This window comes from Schistocerca piceifrons, chromosome 8, assembly GCF_021461385.2.
Source record: "Schistocerca piceifrons isolate TAMUIC-IGC-003096 chromosome 8, iqSchPice1.1, whole genome shotgun sequence".
Classification (NCBI taxonomy): domain Eukaryota; kingdom Metazoa; phylum Arthropoda; class Insecta; order Orthoptera; family Acrididae; genus Schistocerca; species Schistocerca piceifrons.
In genome coordinates this window covers 286,032,261-286,056,407 of record NC_060145.1, presented here as the reverse complement: position 1 = coordinate 286,056,407, position 24,147 = coordinate 286,032,261, and the positions used below count along the sequence as shown (strand labels likewise).

At 39.0% G+C, this 24,147-nt stretch overlaps 2 protein-coding genes across 3 annotated transcripts in view; one reads left to right on the top strand and one right to left on the bottom strand.

Annotated features, from left to right (window-relative positions):
* Positions 1-7,708, bottom strand: part of LOC124711899 (afadin) — a 1,103,288-nt gene extending 1,095,580 nt beyond the window's left edge. The window contains exon 1 of one of the 2 annotated variants that reach the window (XM_047242145.1): positions 7,442-7,708. The gene's annotated coding sequence lies outside the window, so the exon portion shown is untranslated. The remainder of the gene's footprint in view (positions 1-7,441) is intronic. The other variant, XM_047242146.1, reaches the window with a different exon arrangement.
* A 648-nt stretch (positions 7,709-8,356) lies between these two features.
* Positions 8,357-24,147, top strand: part of LOC124712277 — a 130,823-nt gene continuing 115,032 nt past the window's right edge. The window contains exons 1-2 of the mRNA XM_047242571.1: positions 8,357-8,533; positions 17,296-17,486. Of these exons, the coding sequence (XP_047098527.1) occupies positions 8,450-8,533; positions 17,296-17,486 (275 nt within the window). The 5' untranslated portion in view covers positions 8,357-8,449. The remainder of the gene's footprint in view (positions 8,534-17,295; positions 17,487-24,147) is intronic.

Sequence of the window (24,147 nt, the reverse complement as noted above, 5' to 3'; positions counted from 1 at the left end):
ACCAAGCTTCTACGACGACCATTTGGTTTTCAAGACTGACATCTGACACTAAAGTGACCATTTACGCATATTGTTATGACAAGCAAAACAGTCTTTGGTCAGCTGCATCTAGCAATGGCATAATCAATCCCTGACTAGCGTCTAAAATGCAGTCTAGTGTGACGAATACTGTCACGAAAATACGAGAAGACTAATGTTAACATAATGAGTGATGGTAAAATTTTGTTTTGCCTCTGACTTCTTGGTGGGAACATAGGACACATTCACAGTGCTAAGGGCGCTTCTGTTTCTATGCCATCTACGGACAGCCTAGACTTTGGACTTATTGTTAATTGTCACTTTAGGGAGTGATTGCTAACGATTTGTTCACCGTGCCTCGGACGCGTGTCGACTGTTTATTCTGTGTACGTTGGTTATGAATTCTGGGCCCGCCTCAAACACATTATTATTATCATTAATTAATTTGCAAGTGTACAGATGGAGTTATCACAACAGAACTGTAATAAATTCATCGCACAGAAATATATAAATACCGCACACTTATATCGAGTGTGATCAAAAAATACGGTGAATCAAATTTTTTAGCAGTAACTGCTGAGGCTACAACCATTTGACGTAATTTGTCAGGTAGCCTGATTGCTAAGACAGGCAGGGTCAAGTTAGTACACGTTCTTACTTTGAGACAGCGTCCGAAGACGCTAGAGTTAGGTCGTGTTTACCATGTCCGTCGTGTATATTGGATTTCGAATAACTAAGTTCTGTTTCAAGTCGCAAAAAATGCCAAAGAAACTGAAGAAATGTTGAAAATGGTGTACGGCGATAATGCTGTAGCTCTGAATACTGTATAGAAGTGGTGTGAGCCATTTAAAAACGCAGCAGACATGAAGGATCGTCTTCATTCAGAATTGTACACTCCTGGAAATTGAAATAAGAACACCGTGAATTCATTGTCCCAGGAAGGGGAAAATTTATTGACACATTCCTGGGGTCAGATACATCACATGATCACACTGACAGAACCACAGGCACATAGACACAGGCAACAGAGCATGCACAATGTCGGCACTAGTCCAGTGTATATCCACCTTTCGCAGCAATGCAGGCTGCTTCTCCCATGGAGACGATCGTAGAGATGCTGGATGTAGTCCTGTGGAACGGCTTGCCATGCCATTTCCACCTGGCGCCTCAGTTGGACCAGCGTTCGTGCTGGACGTGCAGACCGCATGAGACGACGCTTCATCCAGTCCCAAACATGCTCAATGGGGGACAGATCCGGAGATCTTGCTGGCCAGGGCAGTTGACTTACACCTTCTAGAGCACGTTGGGTGGCACGGGATACATGCGGACGTGCATTGTCCTGTTGGAACAGCAAGTTCCCTTGCCGGTCTTGGAATGGTAGAACGATGGGTTCGATGACGGTTTGGATGTACCGTGCACTATTCAGTGTCCCCTCGACGATCACCAGTGGTGTACGGCCAGTGTAGGAGATCGCTCCCCACACCATGATGCCGGGTGTTGGCCCTGTGTGCCTCGGTCGTACGCAGTCCTGATTGTGGCGCTCACCTGCACGGCGCCAAACACGCATACGACCATCATTGGCACCAAGGCAGAAGCGACTCTCATCGCTGAAGACGACACGTCTCCATTCGTCCCTCCATTCACGCCTATCGCGACACCACTGGAGGCGGGCTGCACGATGTTGGGGCGTGAGCGGAAGACGGCCTAACGGTGTGCGGGACAGTAGCCCAGCTTCATGGAGACGGTTGCGAATGGTCCTCGCCGATACCCCAGGAGCAACAGTGTCCCTAATTTGCTGGGAAGTGGCGGTGCGGTCCCCTACGGCACTGCGTAGGATCCTACGGTCTTGGCGTGCATCCGTGCGTCGCTGTGGTCCGGTCCCAGGTCGACGGGCACGTGCACCTTCCGCCGACCACTGGCGACAACATCGATGTACTGTGGAGACCTCACGCCCGACGTGTTGAGCAATTCGGCGGTACGTCCACCCGGCCTCCCGCATGCCCACTATACACCCTCGCTCAAAGTCCGTCAACTGCACATACGGTTCACGTCCACGCTGTCGCGGCATGCTACCAGTGTTAAAGACTGCGATGGAGCTCCGTATGCCACGGCAAACTGGCTGACACTGACGGCGGCGGTGCACAAATGCTGCGCAGCTAGCGCCATTCGACGACCAACACCGCGGTTCCTGGTGTGTCCGCTGTGCCGTGCGTGTGATCATTGCTTGTACAGCCCTCTCGCAATGTCCGGAGCAGGTATGGTGGGTCTGAAACACCGGTGTCAATGTGTTCTTTTTTCCATTTCCAGGAGTGTAGTTAGAGATGAAACCTGGGCCTATGGTTATAGCCCTTACGACGAAACTTCAGCGTTCACAATGGAAAACCAGTGAATCTCCTCACCATAAAAATGCACGTCAGTCGAAATCGAATATCAAAGTCATGTACATTTCTATTTCCATATTGAGAACAAAATGCGATACGAGTTCTTGCCAGGAGGAACAACTGTAAATGTCGAATTTTACAATGGCGTAGTGCAAGTTTGCGAAACGAAGTACAAAGAAAAACACCATAACAATGGGCCAATGGCTTCTTTCTTCATCACGATAACGCGCTGTGCCACATCTGGGTTTTATTCGCTAGTTTGGCCGGAAAAAGTGTTTCCGTCCGTCCAAATCCACCTTACACACTAGCTTTTGCACCAAAGTAAAACCGTGCTTAAAGTAAAACGTTTTCACACCACTCCTGACGTTGAGAGGGCCACGAAAGAGCAAAAGAACGCACCCCAGAGATCAGCGTTCCAGAAATGCTTTTTCAGTCATTAATTCAACGTTGGGATACGTGCATTACTAGCCTAGGACAGCAATTTGGAGGAGGTTAAATCAAATTCCATGTGAGCTTATCACTTGATTCATCGTATTTTCTGATCACACTTCGTACTTTCAACTACGACGAGCATTAAACTATTTTTTCGCATATGGGTTCTTTGAAAGCGACACCTTATTTCGGCACTTGTACATGAGCATGAATGTTTTTTCGATACTATGCAAACTTCAGCCTGCAGCTTTGTATTGGACTTTCTGGAAACTGAGCGACTGTTTGTCAATACATCACGTATCTAAGGCTTGCGAGAAATTCAATTACGCAAACAGTGTCGATGTAATTTTCAACATTGGGACACCGACAACGAAACGAAGAAGAAAGATTAGGCTTAGCGACTCCTTTGAAGACGACGATATTTGTGATAGAACAAAAACTTGGATGATGATGTTTGGTTTGTGGGGCGCTCAACTGCGCGGTCATCAGAGCCCGACAAACTTGGGTTGGGGAACGAAAGGGAAGGATCACGACTACGCGGTTTACAAAGCAACCACGCAGCATCTGCCTTCAGCCATTTAGGAACATGGCAGATAACATAAAATCTCGATGGCCGGCCGGGGATTTGAATCGCTGTACTCCAAAATGACAGTCCAGATCCTTACCCTCATACTAACTCGTTCCGTACAACGAAACGTTTCCGTGACATTCTTCAAGCAGGGCGCTGTCACTGTTGTTTAGTGAACGCAGTAGAGCTGACATCAGATAACATTGCATGCAGGATGAATTAAACAGGAAATATAGCATAGGCCCATAAGTTCTCTAAGAAAGCTCAGCTAGGTGGTTAATGGTGGTGGCTGACTGGAATAGTGCAACTAAAAGTCGTATGAAACTCCCAAGTATGTAGAAAAACACGTAAATCTAGACGGTATGGTAAATGTAACATAAGATTCCAAGTGTAAAATCATCTGCCTTCTTTCGTGTAAATCACAATCAATATTTCATTCACGAAGGAACAAAATCGATACAAATGATGAATAAACAGTCCCTTTCCCGTCACTCACATTTTGATTTTAATCATTCGCGGCAGAACCCCGCCTACTGCTGCAGGACATTTGCTCTTTGGTAGTCGTTCTATAAAAAAGATGGAGATACCATTATTTTTAATTTAAGTACCAGATACATTGTAGGATGACCTACAGTACGCAGAATCTGATCAAATTTCTAAAACATCGGTAATAATGAAACCAGTCTTTTTCTCATGTGATTTACCAAACGCCATGGTTCACAGCAATCAGGTGGATATTTCTTGTCTTCCAAGAAACTTTTAATTCAGCACCACATAAATAGTTATTTAAAAAAAGTACAATCATCTGGAGTATAGGCCTATAATGAAATCCATGGACAGGTTGAAGATTTTTTTGATAGAGAGAGCCTACACGTCGTCATGGAAGTGTACTACTGGGCTCTTGCTGTTCGTGTTGTACATAAATGTTCTAGCTGACAATATTAACAGTAACCACAGACTCTTTGTAGATGGTGCAGTTATCTATAGTGAAGTATATCTGGAAAAAAAAGTACACAAATATCTCTGACTTCCAAGCAGGCCTAGCGCCAAGATTGGGTTAAGTATTCAGAAATGTTAAATTGTGCACATAAAAAAAGTAGTATGCTATGACTTTAGAATCAATAAGTGTACTATGTCCCCTCCCCGTATGGCTCCCATACGGATTGCGGAGACTTGATGTTACAGTATGCACAGAGGAATTGAAATGGTCATTCTTTCCTCGCTCTGTATCTGAATGAATGGGGAGAATCCGTAATGTGAAACATTTGGATGAACCCTCTGCTTTATATTTCAAAAGTAGTTTCTGGACACAGCGAGTTATTAGCGGGGCCCTCACGATTAAGTGAACCGATAACAAGATTAAGATGAAACAGTCTTGCTGTATTCTTTGTGCGCCGCCTACTTGTATTTGGTAAAAGTACAATGACATCGTGCCACACAGAGGCTATAAATATATTTCTTTGTACTACAAACTGTAATTGGGCTGATTGGAAATGAGTTTACTATTGCACGAGCTATGGATAGGTTTATACTACTCGGATATAAATGGTTACGGTACGGAACAGCTTACATTTTTTGGAGGAAATAACAACACTTCTCTTATTTGAAACACAGCATGCTGAAAGTATAAGTACATTATAAAAAACTTTCACATCAAGAATTTTAAGTTTAGGGACTCTGGCGGGAGACGGGAGTGAGAGTACCTCGGTATTAAAATAGGATAATACATATGGCGCAAACGAAACTTCTTTCCATCAACAAAAAATTAAAAAGGCGTCCGCGCACGTTTAATATTTATTGACAATGCCAAATCCTCAATACATTGAAGCGACTTTCACACCATCAATATTGTCAGCTGGCAACACGATTTTAGAAGGTCAAACATTCAAAAAGAAGCATATCACAATTTTATTTGCTATAGCCAGTAAACAACACAAAATAGCGAAAGGGTCCATGAAGGGCTGAAAAATGAGATGTTAATTTACTGACTAAAGTCCTGCATCTTACGACTGATAATGTTGATACGACAAAAAACTGAGGAGGAAAACACGTTAGTGAGAGAGGAAATGACAACTGGCGAGAGATTAGGAGTAACTTTGAGATGTGTGATGACGGGCAGATCATTCGAATGCCTGAAGTGTAATGCTGTAACACCAAGAAACACAATAAACAAAATTTTTATTGAAATCTGTTAAGTAATCATATCTGTTCTTAAATGATATAGTCAGATAACAAACGTAAAATATTTTTATCATTTGTTGGGATAATGTGCGGTGGCTGGCATGTATTTTGCAGACCTCTACTACTGTTACGTGTGTACGGCGCCTTCAAGCCTCCATACTTTTCTACCTGCTGCATAATTCTACAATAATACACCTAATATGTTTTTAAGTAAATAAAGAAAGCAATGCCAAATTGTATGCTCCACTGGTCTCTCTAAATTGATAAATACGACAAGCCCGGGACCCGCAGTAGGCAGGTGCGGGGTTAACATTGTCTCCCGGTCATATGTATTTGGTTCTCCCCCTCAATACGTCAGTTTTCGCACTTCTTGTTACGACGCACGGGCAATAAATATCAAGCTCCCATTCTTAGCCACACTGAGCTTCTGCTCCCATGTGCCGACTTTAATGTATTCGCTGTCGACAGAGTGTTAAACTCAAACTTATGACTTTTCAGGTGCTCCACCATTCTTTGACATAATTTGCTAATTACTCTTTTAATGAATCGCCACTACCTAACTAATTCCGTGGTGTACCACGCACCCAGCGAAACAATAGGTGGCGTTGACCCTCTTCAGATAGTCATGTACACAACAACGTGTAATTTCTTAAGAGAAGACCTTCCTAATTTCATTATAAACGCCTGAAAGCAGTACCCAATGTGTGTGTGTGTGTGTGGGGGGGGGGGGGGGGGGGGAATCTGTGACATTATAATACCGCAACAGCCCTGCTACTTAGAACTCATGTATTCATGACACTTTTGACAGCCGGCGGCGAAAGGCAGGAAATGCAGCAGAAACGTCTGGCAAAGGAACTTTTCGAGGACGTAACGTTAATATCAATTCATCTGTCTAAATGTGGTTCGTCCGTAGATGACATTTTACTGTACTATTTTAAACAATTTTACATATGGGTCTATACATTGAAGTAACTGGTAACACACGAACGGCAACATATTACTGCATAGAACGACAGTATTACGACAGCTGAGTACTTCGTTAAGCACGCCCAGTTATCAATAGAGGCACCATATGACAAACAAAGATAACTGAAAAACAAGCGCGGTTTTCACATTTAAAGTAAATTACGATATCTGGTGAACACACTTCCCGATTTCGCATATGTCCGTGCTTATGCTTGAGTATGTCTCTTCGAACTGTCAACACTCCCGTGAAAGTCAAGAGGCAAAATCCAAGTTTATAAGACGCGTCAAAAAATAGGTATGTGTGTTAAGGAAAAACGGAACACAGTGCTTTGGACGTAATGAGAAAGAGGCCAAACGGATTTACTCAACCTACGAGTATGACATCTCTAAAAACCGTCTGAGATAAAAACAGAAGAAAGCACAAATCTATTTTTAATGACTGTCACCTTGTTAAGTACTTTGTTGTTCTTATAAACAGTAGTGCCCACGAGCTACTGCTTGGGGGTGCGTATGGTTTCCATGGCGACCCATCTGTTGTCACAAACAATTCTGCGGAGCGTGGATTACACTCATTACACTAACATCTAGGACGTGGAATATGAAACTAGCCTGCAAGGTGTTAGGTTGGTTACATCGTGAAGTAATTGCGTACTTTCTGACTACGGATGCAAGAATTCATACTTCGAAATCTTAGGTCGAACATTGTTATTTTTTGGAAGAGACGCAGTACAGTAAATATTGTTTTATGAGTTCCCGTAATCATGGGATCATTTTTATGGGCTTTCTCCCTTGTTATGTTGTTTTTTGAGCTAAACAAGTCACTACAACGGTATACGGTGAGTCAGCATACACGTTAGAAACACCTAATACGACGAGATTTCCACTAGCCACTTACCTCTTTGTTTACTGAAGCGACAATGTGCGAAGCAATGAAACGAAAATCCAGGCGAAGGGCTGACAAGGCTGGCAAACAACACTGCGAAAAACCTGTTTACGTCACTTGTTAAACTCCATCACAACAAAAAACCACTTTCATACATAATCAAACAATCCACACTTCACTATTGTTGCGATTTAACCTCCTGTATCCAATGGCACTTCCATGACCAATGACGAAGACGTACACAAAAAGAAAAAGAAAAAAAAAATTACAAGTTTCGAACTCACTTCGGCAACCCGCACCACGGCAACGCACACCAAACATTCACTGCGTGAGCGCCTCCTCACGGGACTACTGCGCAAGCGTCACCAAAGCCTTCAAAGGTCCGAGATATACCAGTTGCAAACACAGAATGTAGTAATTTTTTAAAATTTTTTATTTTGGCTTCTAGCAGGACGAATGAAGTAATATTGGGAATAACAGCATGGTAATTTAAGAAAACCATAAAAGACATGTTATTGTGAGAGTTTTTCCTATAAATTGTACCAGTTGGAGAATGTCAATGTTGTCTACAAATTTAACAATTGACGTGGTAGCCCATAAGTTTGTAGGAATTGGCAAACAGAGTTGAGACAATTCAACTCATACTAAATTTTTCTCGTACACAATAATTGCAGGATACTGGCTACATGAATCACTTTTTGTTTTCTACTTAACCACCGAAACTGAATAAGAAGAATCTGAATATAAATAATTTCTTACATGTCAGCAGTTATTTCGCGGATATTTGTTGGCTGCTGTCGTAGATATTTGCGTAAAATCCTGAAAAATCTTATATCGAAAGTGTTTCGATTAGATTTTCCACTGAACGTGAACAACTGTTTAGTTCGTGGTTTGGCAATCATGAGACGCAGTGTGCGGGCAAAACAATGGAATGTGCAGTGTATGTATACAGTGTTCAAATGTTGGAGTGGATAGAATTACAATAAATGCGAAGAAAGCAAATATACGTCGAATTTGAAAATGCCTGAAAGTATTGCTGATGAGGAAGACGACGAGATCTACAAAAACTTACCAGATTTCAAATACGATGACACGCTGAAAAAGGTAACTTCCATCTCATGATGACAGTAATGTGGTACTATCCATTTGTGTGCTGGTAACCAGGTGACACCGGATCTGTTACTGCGGCTTAGTCTCTGAGCAATTTTATATATGAACAAATTAACAGTTATCAGATGTGTAAAAATATATTAATATGAAAAAGCTCTTCAGTTCACAGAATACCATGATCACAGCTTTTTGTACTGCATCTCAAATTACAACTAACTATACATGTTCCCGATAATTTATTACATATTTACATTCAGAGGCAGATTATTTTCGGTCTGACATTTACAGTATTTCCTGTTTTTTATAGCATGTCATTGATAACAAATGCTATATGTATATTATGAAGTTGACGTTACTGCTGATGTAGGCACCTTAAGCCACTTTCGAATCTCAGAAATGAAAGATATCAAATGACTATGCCAGTAGTATACCTTGAATTTTTTTGTTCACTTTATTGGAAATCCAATAAGACACACAACAGAGATGAAAAGCAATATAAGTTACTCATTGCTGTACAAAAAGAAAAAAGTTATGTAAGTACATAAAACTGCTGCAGGTCACTTTTTTGGCTGGTTGCAGTTTTATGCACTTACATTCAGGAAACAGTCACTGGTTCTAAAACTTCCATAATGGATAAACTTAGAATAAGTTAATAAAATTCTTTCATAATAGCATTTCTAAATTTCTCAAACTTTGATCTTTGCAGAGCTTTGTTCAGCATGTCTGCCAGCTGTTCTTCTGTACTACAATACTTTATCCTACACAAACCTTCTCTATACTGTTTACTAACATAGTGAAATTTCACATCTGTATGTTTGCTTTGCCTAACTAACTGTCCTGGTTAGATCATTTGGATAGCACTTCGATTATGTACATGAAGAATGAGCTTCACTTCTCTTCTGGATAACTCTGTTCAGCATCATAATAGACATTTAGATGAATAGTGTCACACTACTCCTCTATCTTCATATAAAATGGTCACAAATCTTCGTATCTTGTAGGTATCTCAGTGTATATTTTGGTAATCCCTTTTCTTAGGGTCTTCTCTAAAGCAGCTCTTATAATTGTTTGTAAATGTAAGATATGGTCTGATTTTATATGAGAAATACAGAACACTCTCTATGGCTTTATGATATGGAAATTTAATGTGTTTATCTTCTTGATTTTCTTCACTTGCCTTTTCCTCTGGAACTGATGTTGTTGTGGCATTATAGTAATTCATATTGAAGTTTTCAAGTACTTCCTTGACATGCTGTTCTTGATATAGAATTATTTGATCCTTTTATCTTCGTATTTGTGTCACTAGCTACATATCTGGATTTTGTACTACAACCATTCAAAAATACTACTTATGAATCCTTTTGTGTTATGATTCCATCTTTCTGCAGTTACATCTTTAAATATGCACTGATCTGACTTCAGCTGAATTAATCCTTCTGTTTTTAGAAAATCTGTGAGAACTTTACTCCATCTAGATGGTACTTATTTACGCATACACAGTGTTTTCTTCAAAACAAATTTTTCCAGCATTTTTTAATCCTTCAAGTATCTTCATGAAAATCTCTTCATCCCGTTTTCCATGTAGAAATGCTGTTTTTACATCAAACATCCTGGTGGCAAAATTTTTCTCTGCTGCCAGAGCAATGAACAGTCTTAGTGAACATATATGTACAACTGGGCTGAACATTTCCTTTAAATCTATACCCCTTTCTTGTTGAAAACCTCTGACAACCAGTCTGGCGTTATATTCACTATCATATTTGACTTTAAAGACCCATTTGCTTGCTAAGATCTCTTTCTCTTTTGCCTCCTATTGATTGATCAACTTCCATGTTTTATTCTGTTCAGGACAGTTATTTCCTTCTTTTTCTTTTAGTCAGGTTTCCTTATCTTGACAGTTAATGCATTTTTCATATGTAAGTAATGCTGTTTCATAATTACCATAGTTTGAAGATTGCTTCAGATTGGTTCTGTCCATAATGTTGTACTTTGCTGTGTCTTCATTGCATGCTCTTTCATCTTGATTTTCTTGGTTCTGAATTTCATTTGTGTTAGTGTCATTTGTTAGTTTTTTCCTCACACTCTGTTCAAATTCAGCATCTCTTGACACAGGAGCATAACCAATAAAAATGTGTGAATTACTTCTTTCATCTAGTTTCCCTAAGTTGTTTAGATTTTTGGCAAAAACTCCTGATACAGAAATTTGAAGTCTTGTCAGATCTTGTTTTTTCCCAAACCACTTTCGCTAATGAATATTATAGCTCTTTGTGTGTTAATGTTGTCATATTTAGTCTCTCTGCTTTCCAATTGAGTTGAGGACTGTAAGTAATGCTGTAGTCTAGTACTATTCCTTTTCTTTGCACGAGCTCTTAAAGATGTGGTTTCTGCATTCAACACATTTATCACGTTATTTTTGACACTTTTAGATTGGAATTATTTTCTCTTTCTGTCTCATATTTTCATATGAATCTTGGAGAGTCTGACTTGCCGTTTAGCTAATAGGTTACACAACAATGAGTGAAATGCTCTAATACTGTCATGTTGTATCTGTATCCATTAAATGCTGGGGATTTTATCTCTCCACATGTTTCAGTATGTATTATTTCAAGTGGCCTTGTTCTTCTTTCTCTCACAGTAGAAAATGACTTTCTTGTTAGCTTAGCTCTCACACAAGCTTCATAAAATTGTTCTGTGGAGTGTAAACTATTAGGAACTCCAGTGCACATGATCTTCATCTTTGAAGTGCAGCTTATGCCTGGATGAGCTAGCTCCTTATGCCATTCTTGTTTTTCTTCTTGTGTCGGTAGTGATTGCATTCCTGATTTAATGTTCACTTTGTATAATTCATCTCTTGTTTTGTGTCCTTTCAAAATTAGTATTTGATATTTATAGATATGAAAGAATGTTCACTAAACACAGCTGTACAACTATTGTCAGTGATAGTGTTCAGACATCAGATTTCTACACACTTGAGGAACACACATAACATCTTTGAGAACACAGTTATCAAGTGCAGAGCTGCCTGTTGATACTATTTTCATTAACATACCTTGTTTGGCAACTTTCACAGCACTGTGACAGTGTTTCACATTTGTTAACTTGCCCACTATATTAGACACATATGTCCTGTTGTATGTGCACTATCAACAACCATGTCCATATTTTCTTTCTCATTGGCTTCATGTGAAATCTTATCTTTGTTACATTTATATGCAACAAATGCAGTGTTTTTGTTGGTGTACTGTTTGTTGTTTTCTTGAGTGACTAGTTCTTAAGGCGTTGAGTAGTGGATATTTTTGTGTTGTCTTTGTTCTTAAAATAACAATTTTCTTCCTTATGATTTGTCCTTTTGCAGTGACAACAGGGCTTGAAAGATCTTAGTTTTGGTTTCTATTTTTAAAGTAGCACTCTTCTTCTTTGTGATTATTTTTCTTGCTTATAGAACAGTAGTCTTTCTTCTTAAGCATCTTGCATTCTCTTACAAAATGTCCAGTCCACCATAGTTGTTACAAATTGGATCTTTTACTTTTCTATCATTCCTCTTCTCTTATGAGCCTTGCAGTTAGATTTCCCACATACTTCTCACCACTGGATGACGAGAAAGTGTTTGAACTCATCTGGCAAAATAGACGGTAATTTCCAAGAATGATTGCCTATCGAAGTCGCGGGGTCCAAACGATACATATCGAATGTGCGATCGTAAATTGATCATGCGACTCTGATAGCGGGTATTATGAGTATGTTGACTGTGGTCGCTACAGCAACAACAAAAGAAGAGTGTTACAAAAATACTTGTAAATGCAAAGGAGACGACTTACCTTGCTCGTCGTTGGTGTTGTTATCATGTGAAAGTCCATTACGGTGGTGTGGATGGATAATTTGGAGAAGTCAAACCATGTATTTTTCCTGATACTCGTTCGTTTTCCGCACTGTCCGCAATGGAACTGTAAATGGTATTTCAGCATTGAAACTGTTCTTACCAGTTTTACACACTTCGCACCACCACAGTCTACACAGTCCCTTCTTTCCTCGTCCGGTAGTATTTGTGACAAAAAGTCGAACAATCTTCTACGCTGGATAAACATGGAATTAGATTTTTCCATGTGAGAGAATCTGTCGAAGTAACGTCAAGAACACCAGACATCCCACTCACTAACGACATCAATCGTCTGGGATTCCCTAGCAACTCACAAATAATTCACGGAGTCATGTAATTTAGAGCAATTAAGGGAATGACAGAAAACAGATAAAAATGACGATCACAAATAATTGACCACAACGCCTGCTACCAGAGCCGCATGATAGATTTACGACCGCACTTTCGATATGTATCGTTTGGACCCTGCGACTTTGATAGGCAATCATTCTTGGAAATTACCAAATAGATAGTATCTAGGGTATGATAATAGTGTCTGTCATCTTTTCAGACTAGAGACAATTCAGTTCAAATGCTATATTCAGCAGTGGACTTATTTTACTAGCTATTTCCCTCATTTTATTGTACTTCAAACAACAAAATTCTTGAACCATGAGTTCTTTGAGAAGTCTCTCTTTTGTAAATTGCTTTAAGTTTATTGAACCCTCTAGCTGGCTATTCTGTACAACGTAAAATTCATGCCAACACACGTCCTTTGACACTTGTCTAATTTATCAAAATGTGATAGTTTGATAGTTTCTGCTAACTATACTGCATGTTATGAATTGAACCAATGCTAAACTGCAACAAAAGACACAATATGTGTCCAACAATTTATCACAGAATGGCATTTGCTACCTTTATCATTGTTTGCATTTCTAGTTTTTCAGTTCCATCCAGCATATCACAGAGATCTTCAACATCTTACGGGTTGAATGTACTGCTGTCTTTAAAGCGCTTATACGTCACAAAGTTTTTTGTTTTCTTGAAGTATCTTGTAAGTGGATTTTCTCTTGTTTCTCCTTTTTTTTCAGAACACTGGGCCCATAACCTGTTGAGTTTTTCTATAATTTTATGTTCACTTTATTGGAAATACAGTAAGACACACAACACAGATAAGAAACTACACAAGTTACTCTTTGCTATAACAACTGACCACACACATTCTTTTCATATATAAACTCTTGGATAACTCTTTTTTTTTTTTTTTTTTTTTTAATGATTGCCGACCCCTTAAAACGTATGCAGTAAACATTGTTCTTTTACCTGTTCTTCAACACTTCCTTTATTCTCTTCCTCAAAGTAAGATCACTTGATTTCAAAAATAAATCAGAACTTACATGCAGATGGTTGAAAAATATAGTGTCTTAGTGAAAGAAAAAGAAGAAATTAAATGAAAGAAAATGTTTAGCATAAAATTTTAATGATTCACAACTGTTCCGAAGGAACATAACCCCTCTAACACTGTCTGGGTATGTAAATACTGATATTGTGGAGGCAACATGTTATTTAACAATAAAAACCTTCCCAAACGTAATTACCTTTTCATTGGTTTTTATTTTTTGGAAATCGGTATGATTCTCATGTCTTCTAGTTAGGGGAGGCCATATGTCATATTAAGATGAAAAGCATTTGTTGCTCAAACAGCTATATGGAGATTATGTTCTTTTGGAGCAGTTACTAATTGTTAAAATGTCATGCTGAACCTTTTCTTTCATTTAATTTCTTCTTTTCTTTCCCTCTTATTCTTTTTTTTATCTAACCATTTGCTTCTTAAGTTCTGACTTATTTTTGAAAACAAGTGTTCTTACCTTGAGGGGGACTATGGAAGTGTCCAATTCCACCCGTCTGCTTTGACTCATGACATTATCAGTATGGCAGAAACTACCATTTTCAACATCTCATATATGGCGCCTATGATGTCACTACATGAGAATACATATAAAAACAAATGCCTCTCTCTCCAAAAATATGATCAAACTAACAGGACCATCACAAGAGATTGGGGGTTTTTGGATGGGGACAAACTAAAAATAGACACATAAAATCATGCACCACAATCCCAAACCACACAAAATGACGACAGAAAAACAACACAAAATTCCTACATTCTGCTACAGTCAAAATATCTACAGTAATCTGTCACTTCCCCTTCACCTAGATGGCTCAACTGCAATTGTCAGTACCACAAAATAAAAACCAACAACTACAAAATTTATAATGAGATCGCAACTGTCGATACCACAAAACCAATACCTTAAACAACAAATCTGGAATTGAACACTCCTCTTGACCTATATAGGTCAACTACAATTGCCGATACCAAAACACATAGAGCTACGACAGCACACTCTTGGAATCGGACACTTCCCTTGACCTATATAAGTCAGCAACAACTCATGATACCAAAACACATCTGCAACTATATAAACTGGAATCGGATACTTCCCTTAAGCTACATAAGTCAACCACAGGTGACAGTAGCAAAAAATCAAACGCCTACACCTAAGATAAATAACACGAAACCAACAACACATGAAAAACCCCACAAAAACATCACAATTTGCGAACAATAGACCCAAAAGAATGACTACTTACCATGAAAAAATTCCATCGCTACACACTAGGTTAGCCACCCCAATAAAACACAGCCCCCCCCCCCCCACACACACAGACAAAACACAACCAAAAAAAACTCCCAACCCACCCACAACCTACTAACCCCAAGCCCAATCCCCCATCCCCCCCAAACTTCACCCTCCCCCAAAAACAAAAATCCCCCAACAAATAAAAACCACAAAATAAACTAAATTCAATCACACACTACAACTCAAAAACAACTGCAACAAAACAGATCATCCACAACATAATCATAACCACCCCCCCCCCCCCCCCCCCCCCCCCCCCGACCGCACATGGGCTCGTGTGTGTGCGCGCGCACTCTCTCTCTCTCTCTCTCTCTCTCTCTCTCTCTCTCTCTCTCTCTCTCTCTCACACACACACACACACACACACACACACACACACACATTTTACTAACTGCCCTAAAGAAAAGCGCGAAAAATGCAATACTCCCCAGGGACGCTCTTCTTCCAGCAGTACTCATCTAAACGAGGTTGCAGGTTAGAAGAGCGCCTCTTCTCCCTCCCTATGACTGATTTAAGTGCCCTCCCTCCCCCCCAAAACCTCTCTATGGTTTAGCACATGCCCCAGTTTCATAATTTTTTGAACTCTAAACTATGATTTACAACTAAATGATCTAAATTCCTCTTCCTCAACACCCCTATATGACAAAAAACCATCTGACAGTGCTGTACTCACCTCTATATACTCTTCAATTAACCCCACCAGTTCACTCTTCATATGCCCCTCTAAAACCCAGAAAACCCAATCTGCATACACATCCCCTGAAATAAAGGCCCCCCCACACCCATAAACCAACCAGAGACTTACCCCTCCCATATTTTCTCTTTCCAAATTACAATTCATCTATCTCGACCACCACCCACAGCCTACCCAAGTTGTTCCTATACTTTACATATTCTGAACACACTTCTGTACAAAAAGAAAACCAATCTAGAACCGTCCTCTCACTCCCTCCAGTCTAATGCGTGCAAAAACTGGTAGAGGATCTATAACAAAAATAATAAGTCAGCAAAACAATCTCTCTCACTGCCAACGTAAACTTCTCAAACCAGTTACTGCGCCAAATGGAGCGCCAAAGGTTATCCCTTCGACACCGCCACATATAACAGTCCCTGATCCGAGACGCCAGAACTGTTGCCAACTGCATATTCTCCTGCAGAAATTTTATGAGAGACATCACCCCCTCCACCATCTCAGCACGCAACCTTGAACTGTTATATTTTACAGTCATATCCTTACCTAATAAAAGAAGCCACAAAATAAATTGAATGCCTTACTACACGACAAACAGCAAACCAATAACACCAGTCAACATCGCAGCCATGGGGGAAAAAAAAGGGGTAACTCACTGAAACCAATTTCAGTGCCTTAATCACAGGCAATCCATCAATCATAGGCAATCCAAAATAATTCCCACTGCGACCAACAACGCTCAGATGAACCCAATACACCACATAACACTCGAAGCATACACACATCGCCACAAGCGGACCACTGCAACAAGTCGACATCTACAAACACAACCAATTCAAACTAAACTCCGCACCATAACACAACAAGACGAAATCTGCTAACACAACCAACTCATAAACTAAACACCATGCCATCATGACGTCACACACTACAACACCCTTACATCATGGGTCAAAGCAGACATGTGGAATCGGACATCTCTGTTGACCCCCTTGAGGAAGAAAAGGAAACAAGAATATCAGTTACCCATTGCTGAAACAGCTCTGCATTATTCATGTTACTTTTGTGTGGTAACAATATTTGCTCCATTTTTAATGCATGTTATTAGAACTACATCTGAACTCATCTTTGTCCTTACTTCAGTCATGATATAATCCAACATTTACCTACATATCCTCCACATTTTATACATTTTTCTTTAGAAGTAATCAAAGAGAACTTTTGAAACATTTTATTACATCTCAGAATATTTTGATGTACATAGTGTAATTATATCTTGCATAAATTATGAAAAATATCCAATTTTGTGAGACAGATCAAAATATAAGTTTCTCCAGTTCGTATTCCAGTTAGTTTATAATCCCATGAGTATTGTATTTTGTATTACATAATTACTAATGCTGTTTGTTGTCTCGTACTGGTTATTCTCTTCTGACATCAAACGTCCATCGTAACAGTTGGCCACGAATTACAGCAACTCTGATGCCTGTAACACTTTCAGCTTGAAAATGCCAATAAAGAATTACAAGATCGTATTCGACATCTAGAGAAGCAGTGGCATGAAACAGCAGAAGAAAATTTGAAATTGAAAGAAGAGAATCGCCAGTTACACGAAAATATTTCATCTCTGCTCAAGACCGCCAATAACGAATTAAAGCGCAAGGATCGAGTTATTGAAGAACTCAGGAAAGAGTAAGTCTGAATGTAACATTTAATTTAACATCTTGTGTTACTCTTGTTATATCACAGTAAAAGTGATTTTGTACTAACAATATTTGGTTTGTAATGTTCTGTACTTTACTGTCTTTAATTAAAAAGTCAAAGCAGGCAAGTTTGGAAGGTAAATTTTGTTTGGTGTCCTAAATGTTTGATGGCATAAATCCTTTTCCCTAGTTTCCTCACCTTCTAATCTCAAAAGATAGCAGGAGATGTTTGTGCTTTAGCATGAATGAAAAGCTCTAGCAAAAGTATCACAAAAGGAACGTGTATAATTGTATAAAGAATCTTTTCAGAATGAAACAGTTCTTGAAACTGGACCAATGCTTTAATAAGGCAACACCAGGTGCAAAAAAAAAACCTGTAGATTGTGTAGCCTTATCTCCGCTCTGTAAAAGAATGGATATGTGTGTGTGTGTGTGTGTGTGTGTGTGTGTGTGTGTGTGTGTGTGTGTGTGTGTGTGTGTGGTCTTTCCGCTCCCGGGATTGGAATGACTCTCTACCCTCTCCCTTAAAACCCACATCCTTTCATCTTTCCCTCTCCTTCCCTCTTTCCTGACGAAGCAACCGAGGGTTGCGAAAGCTTGAAATTTTGTGTGTGTGTTTGTGTGTTTTTTTTATTGTGCCTATCTACCAGCACATTCCCGTTTGGTAAGTCATGGAATCTTTGTTTTTAATATATTTTTCCCATGTGGAATGTTTCTTTCTATTTCATTTATATCAAAGAATGTAATAAATATCAAATGAAACAACTAGTTCACTGTTACTAGTCACTATTTATTTTTTTGCACGTAATGTTTTGGAGGTATAAAATTTTCATTTTTGTAGATGAGTGTGGTGTGGATGTGTTGTGTTATGTCTTTGGTGTAATATGTGGAACTGTTTCCATTGGTTGTTGGCATACACAATCACACAAAATGTCCGCAACTTGTGGTCTAGTGGCTAGCGTTGCTGCCTCTAGATCACAGGGTCCTGGGTTCGATTCCTGGCTGTATTGGGGATTTTCTCTGTCTGGGGACTGGGTGTTTGTGTTGTCCTCATCATTTCCTCATCATCATCATTCGTGACAGTGGCTAGATTGGACTGTGTAAAAATCTGGACTGTGTAACAATTGGGACTTTGTACATGCACTGACGACTGCACAATTGAGGGTCTCACAAACCAATCATCATCATCATCATCATCATCACACACATGTAACCCCAAAGTCATAACTCAACACATACATGCTGTACAAATCCACTTGCTAATGGAACCTCCAAAATGCATCATGCAATTAAATAGAGACTGGTAACAGTAAATTGGTTTAATTTGTTATCAGCAACAGTCATGTCAAATCCTAACTAAAATGTTCACATTAAAAGAAGTAATAAAATTGTCACGAGGATTAAAACGGATTAAATTTTGAGCAAAGAGGAGAATGAGCTGACTTCAAAAGTGGGTAACCATCTCTCCCAAAAGAAAACTATGCAAATTAATAGTGATGTACTAGAATCAGATGATGATATTTTACATTTTTTTATTATTATTGGTTTCGAAAGCTTACACATAATGGCACTCACAGGTTATATTTGAGTTGCAGTTTGAAATATAATTTTTACTAGTCTTAAATTTGTGTTACAATTTTTGTTGCTACTGTTTTCATTAGTCATTGGGTTATTAGTCATTGGGTTAATACTTAAAAGCTGTAAGTACACCTATAGGTAACATGTCATACAAAACATTAGTTACAGTAATTTCTACTACTTATTGCAAACAGTGAATAGAATTCTAATCAGAACATTACAAATACATTCAGTTTTAGTAATAAAATTTTAATAAGATTTTTAGTAACAATGTTTTAGAGTAATTTATAAATTTCTTATGAAGTTGTTATCCTCTGTCCATCCAAGTCTGTTAGCAGCTCCGTTATTTTATCAGAGTTGCACTGTAACGAAAAGTGATTTAGCTCTTCTTCAGCACCACATTCACACAGTACTGTTGAAGACAAGTATATATTGTACAGGTGTTTCTTTGAATGTTGGCAGGTAAACTTCAGTTTGCTACTGAGGTAGATTACTTTTTGGAGCACTTTTTACATTTATTCCAGTGCTTTACCGGAATATGTGGGTGTATCTGAGGATACTGGCTGCCTCTTATTTGTGACATTGGGATCCATTCATCTTCCTAGCTGGCTACGAGATTTTGAGGATATTTGGATACAAAATCTGATGCTAGTAGCTTATAGTGACCAATTTTGCCCATACGCATAGCTACCTTGACTATCTGGACTGTGGTAACACTCATCTTGGTGTATAATTGCCAAAGGTATTTGTTGCTGTATCAAAATATGCTTAAGATGCTTTCTTAGCATCCTGTTTGTTACTCATCCGTAGTTATCTTGCAGACATCTGACCTCTGAATTAAATATTCCGTTAATGTTTCATTTTTGCTCCTGCCTCGGAGCTAAAATAGAGATTTCTCTATATGTCTATATATGGGAATAAGACACCTTGTAACATGGCAGCAGGGTTAATTTTATTGTGTTCTTGTAATTTTCTTAAAGTTCTCAGTACTCCTTCATTACTGATGGCACTTGTTTATTCATTTAGTACCTTCCCATAAGAGTTGCAGTGGTTATTATCAAGGCTTTGTTATTCATTATTTTTTTTCCCAACAATCCTCAGATTCAGTAGATACTTGGCACTCGTATACTAACAATGTAGGTACAATGATAGTTAAGCCACTTCTATAAGCATTGTGTTAGTGAATGTTATCAGGGCTCCTGTACATGTGATGAGGACATTTGCTTTATTTTCTCCCATTGCAGTAAAGGGTTTCTGGTCACTGATCCACCACACATGAGCCAAAATTTTGTGACCATCTGTTTACTAGTGCGTTGGTCCGCATTTGGATTGCAATACATTAGCAATTCTGTGTGGCATGAGTTCAACAAGTCCTTGGTAGATTTCTGGAGTTATGGGGTACCAGATATGTATGCACAGGTCACATAATTTTCGTACATTACTAGCCTGTGCTCCACACAGCCAAGCTGGTCAAACCACAACAGTGTCAGTCTGACGTTTTGATGCAAACAGTATGCTGTTGGAAGATGCGTTCATCATTGGGGAAGATATCAAGCTTGAAGGAATGCAGATGATTTCCAATAATGTTCATTTGGTCAATCCACAGATGTTGTGGTGCCACCAAGTGAGGTGGCACAGTGGTTATCACACTGGACTCGCATTTGGGAGGACGGTGGGTCCAATTTACATCTGGCCATCCAGAATTAGTCTTTCCATGATTTCCTTAAATCATTTAAGTCAAATGCCAGCCTGGTTTCTTTGAAAGGACACACCTGATTTCCATCCCCAGTCTTCCCTGATCTGGGCTTGTACTTCATCTCTACTGAGCTAATTGTCGGCAGGGCATTAAACTGTTGCCTTCCTTTTTTTACCATGTTACTTTTGATGACCACCACAGGTCGCACGGAAGCCCAAGTGAATGTCACCCCTAGGATAATAATGCCCTCACCAGCCTGTGTCCATTGGGACAGTGCATGTTTCGAGCAACTGTTTGCTGGATGATGGAATATCTGGACACTGCCACTGACCAGGTGCAGCTGAAAATGTGATTTGTCTGACCAGGTGACATGTTTTCATTGGTTGACTGTTCAGTCTCGGTGATTCCATGCCCACTACAATTATAAATTGCAGTTGTTGCAGGGCCAACATGGGACCACATAGAGGTTGTCTGCAACAGGTTCCTGTGGTTCGCAGTGTTTCTTCTGAAACACTTGTGCTTGCACCAGCATTAATTATGCAGTTTGTCAAAATCAAAACCAAATGTTACTTGGTGCAGGTCTTCACGGTGAAGGTAATGGGGAAACCAGAAAAAAGGACAAACTGTGGAAGAAAACAACTGCAATAAAAACATAAAAATCCAAGAAAACTGCAACTTGTGGCCATCGCCAGCATAAATAACAACAAAATAGATCAACTGTCAAATACAGAAAATTTATATTTTCTATGAAAGTGGATGATCATTTACATATTTCAAGGACAACAGAGGACCAAAAATAAAAGTTTGTGGTGTACCCTATGTCAAGGCATCAAATTTATTGTTCCTTTTGCTGCTCTTTGACAAGGAACCGATGTGCAGATTAGGTATGAGTCTTGATCTGTTGCGTTTACAATTCACTGCTTTTGTATGATGCATGATGCAAAATCTTTGCATTACAATGAATTCTAATTTATTGAGTTTGACATGCCACATATAAAGGGTTGAGTCTCTTTTCCAAAGTATTGTAAAGAATTTCAGACATGACATGGGTGAACACTACAAGTTAGAAACGCACCGAGTAAACATCAGATTGCAAACATTTTGCTGCTGAGAATATTTTTCTCAGTACCAAGTATGTATAGACTATACTGTGTGTGCTGTTAAATTTTTTTGAAACTACTGTCAGTGATAAGATGATGGTTGCTGATTCATTAATATTATTTTATCTTTCATATTTGACATTATTGACATTAGAATCTGAGAAAATATCACTATAAAAAGATTCATTCCATGAGTAACTGTTGTATTACAAAACTCACTTGAATAGTTTTCTTTATTTTCTTGATTTGTTGTTTTCTGTCTCAAATTTTATTGTGTTATGGTGTTACTTTGTTGCTAGAAGAGGCCTTTATTCTACAGTGGATGTTAAATGACTTTTTTTTTTTTTTATTAAAATTACATAAGTTAGTCACTTTAAAGTCTGTAGTACAATGTTACATAGCAAAAAGTACATTTTTAGATGTCTCTTTTAAAATTTAACTGCATGCGATATGTAACATATACAGCTGAGCCTCTATAAAAATTTTTGCATTACAAATAGTGAACTTCAGAAGGAGTGGTTCATTTATGTACTTTCTGTAGCTCATGTTATTTTTATGTCCAATCAAATTGTTTTGCAACATCTTATCTAAATGTTGTATGCTCTCATGGCAGAGTGACCATACATAACTGCCAAGAAAGTGGTTGCTAGGAGGTATTTCCTTGCATGGCAAGTTGTGTCTCATCCTTTAAGTATTGACATCCTGTGGACATATCCATGTATCATCTCTGCCCTTAAATTTTCAAATGTCTTCTTTCATCCTGCCAGCCAATAAGGGTCTGAGTCTGCTACTGGTCCAATACCTCTTTGGGGTTACAATTGAGGCTGAGTGAACACTCTGTGCTGCACCTTGGCGTGCAACTCCACACAACAAAGGTGTTTGCCAGTTCAGGTATCAGGTGCCTATTGTGTCTGAGCTGCAAGATGATTATTTCATTTGGCAGATGTATTAAAATAAGGTTTTTGAACCACAGTGCAACTTGACATTTTTCACATTAACAAACATTGCTGGAGGTAAAAAGTGACAGATAAAAATCTGAGGACTGACCGGGGACTGAACCCGAGACCTTTGGCGCCATGCTCTGGAAATTTATCACTAAACCATGAAATGACATGATTTTTTACACACACACACACACACACACGTATACACACTGTTTCTGAGAACCTGACTATGCAAGCTGTAGTGTTGTTATAATTTGTATTCTCTTGCATTACTTCTTGTTGAAACCGAGTAAAAATCTATCAACAGATGTTCTATGACTTCAAACAATAGTTAGTACATATTGTCAAAATTATCTGTTGTTGTCTGCAAGTAGTTATTTTATGTCATATTTCTCCATTATCTTTAACAGTTGTTTTACAAAATGATAATATCTTCTTCTTTTCTGTTCTAAATTAAATCAGTGTGGTGCCTTTGTTTTTATCTCATGCTTTGATGATGATACATTGTAGACTCAACCTAAGGTAACTGGAACATTACAACATTTTTCTGTATTTAGTATTCTAAAACTGTACATTATTTCAAGGTTTTCTACAGCGCACCAGGTTATCATATAATGTAATTTATCTTCTTATTTGTGAGTACAGTAATTTAACTAAGGCAACATCTCTCCCATTTTCTAACTTACCCCCTCCCCCCCCCCCCCACTATTACTATGGCTACTAGTACTGCTATCACCACCATCATTCCTCCTCCTTTTCTTTATATTCTGATTTTCTGTTCTCTGCACTCTGTCTTCATGATGTTGCCCCTATTTCAACTGATAAAGAGGTGAGTGCTGTTCGTGTCTTAATATTTTGTGTGGTGTCCAGAATTCTTCCCACAATCCTTGGTGTGAGATCTTAATGTGTCACCAAGTGGTTGGGTCACATATTATTTCTAGGTCGTCATCCAGCCACGATTATTTGTCACTTTTTAACAGCATCTTTACAGGTATTTTATCCATAATTGATTTTAGTTATCCCGCTGTGTCACGCTGGGGTTTTATTACGGGCTTTTCTGAGCCTCACCTTCTTGGGGCTGCTTTACATTGCCTGTGGTGGGATCACATGTAGTTTTCCAGTTTCTTGATTTTTCCTCCATAGGTTGTGAAAATCACCTTCAGAGTAACATTACTGCAAGGGCGCTGATGACCTTGCTGTTTAGTGCCCTCCACCACAAATAATAATAATAATAATAATAATAATCATCATCAGCTCTCTTCACCCCCCCTCCCCCCTTCTCCCTGCCTCCCCTTCCTCCTTGTATCTGTAGTTTTTGGGTAATAGGAATTG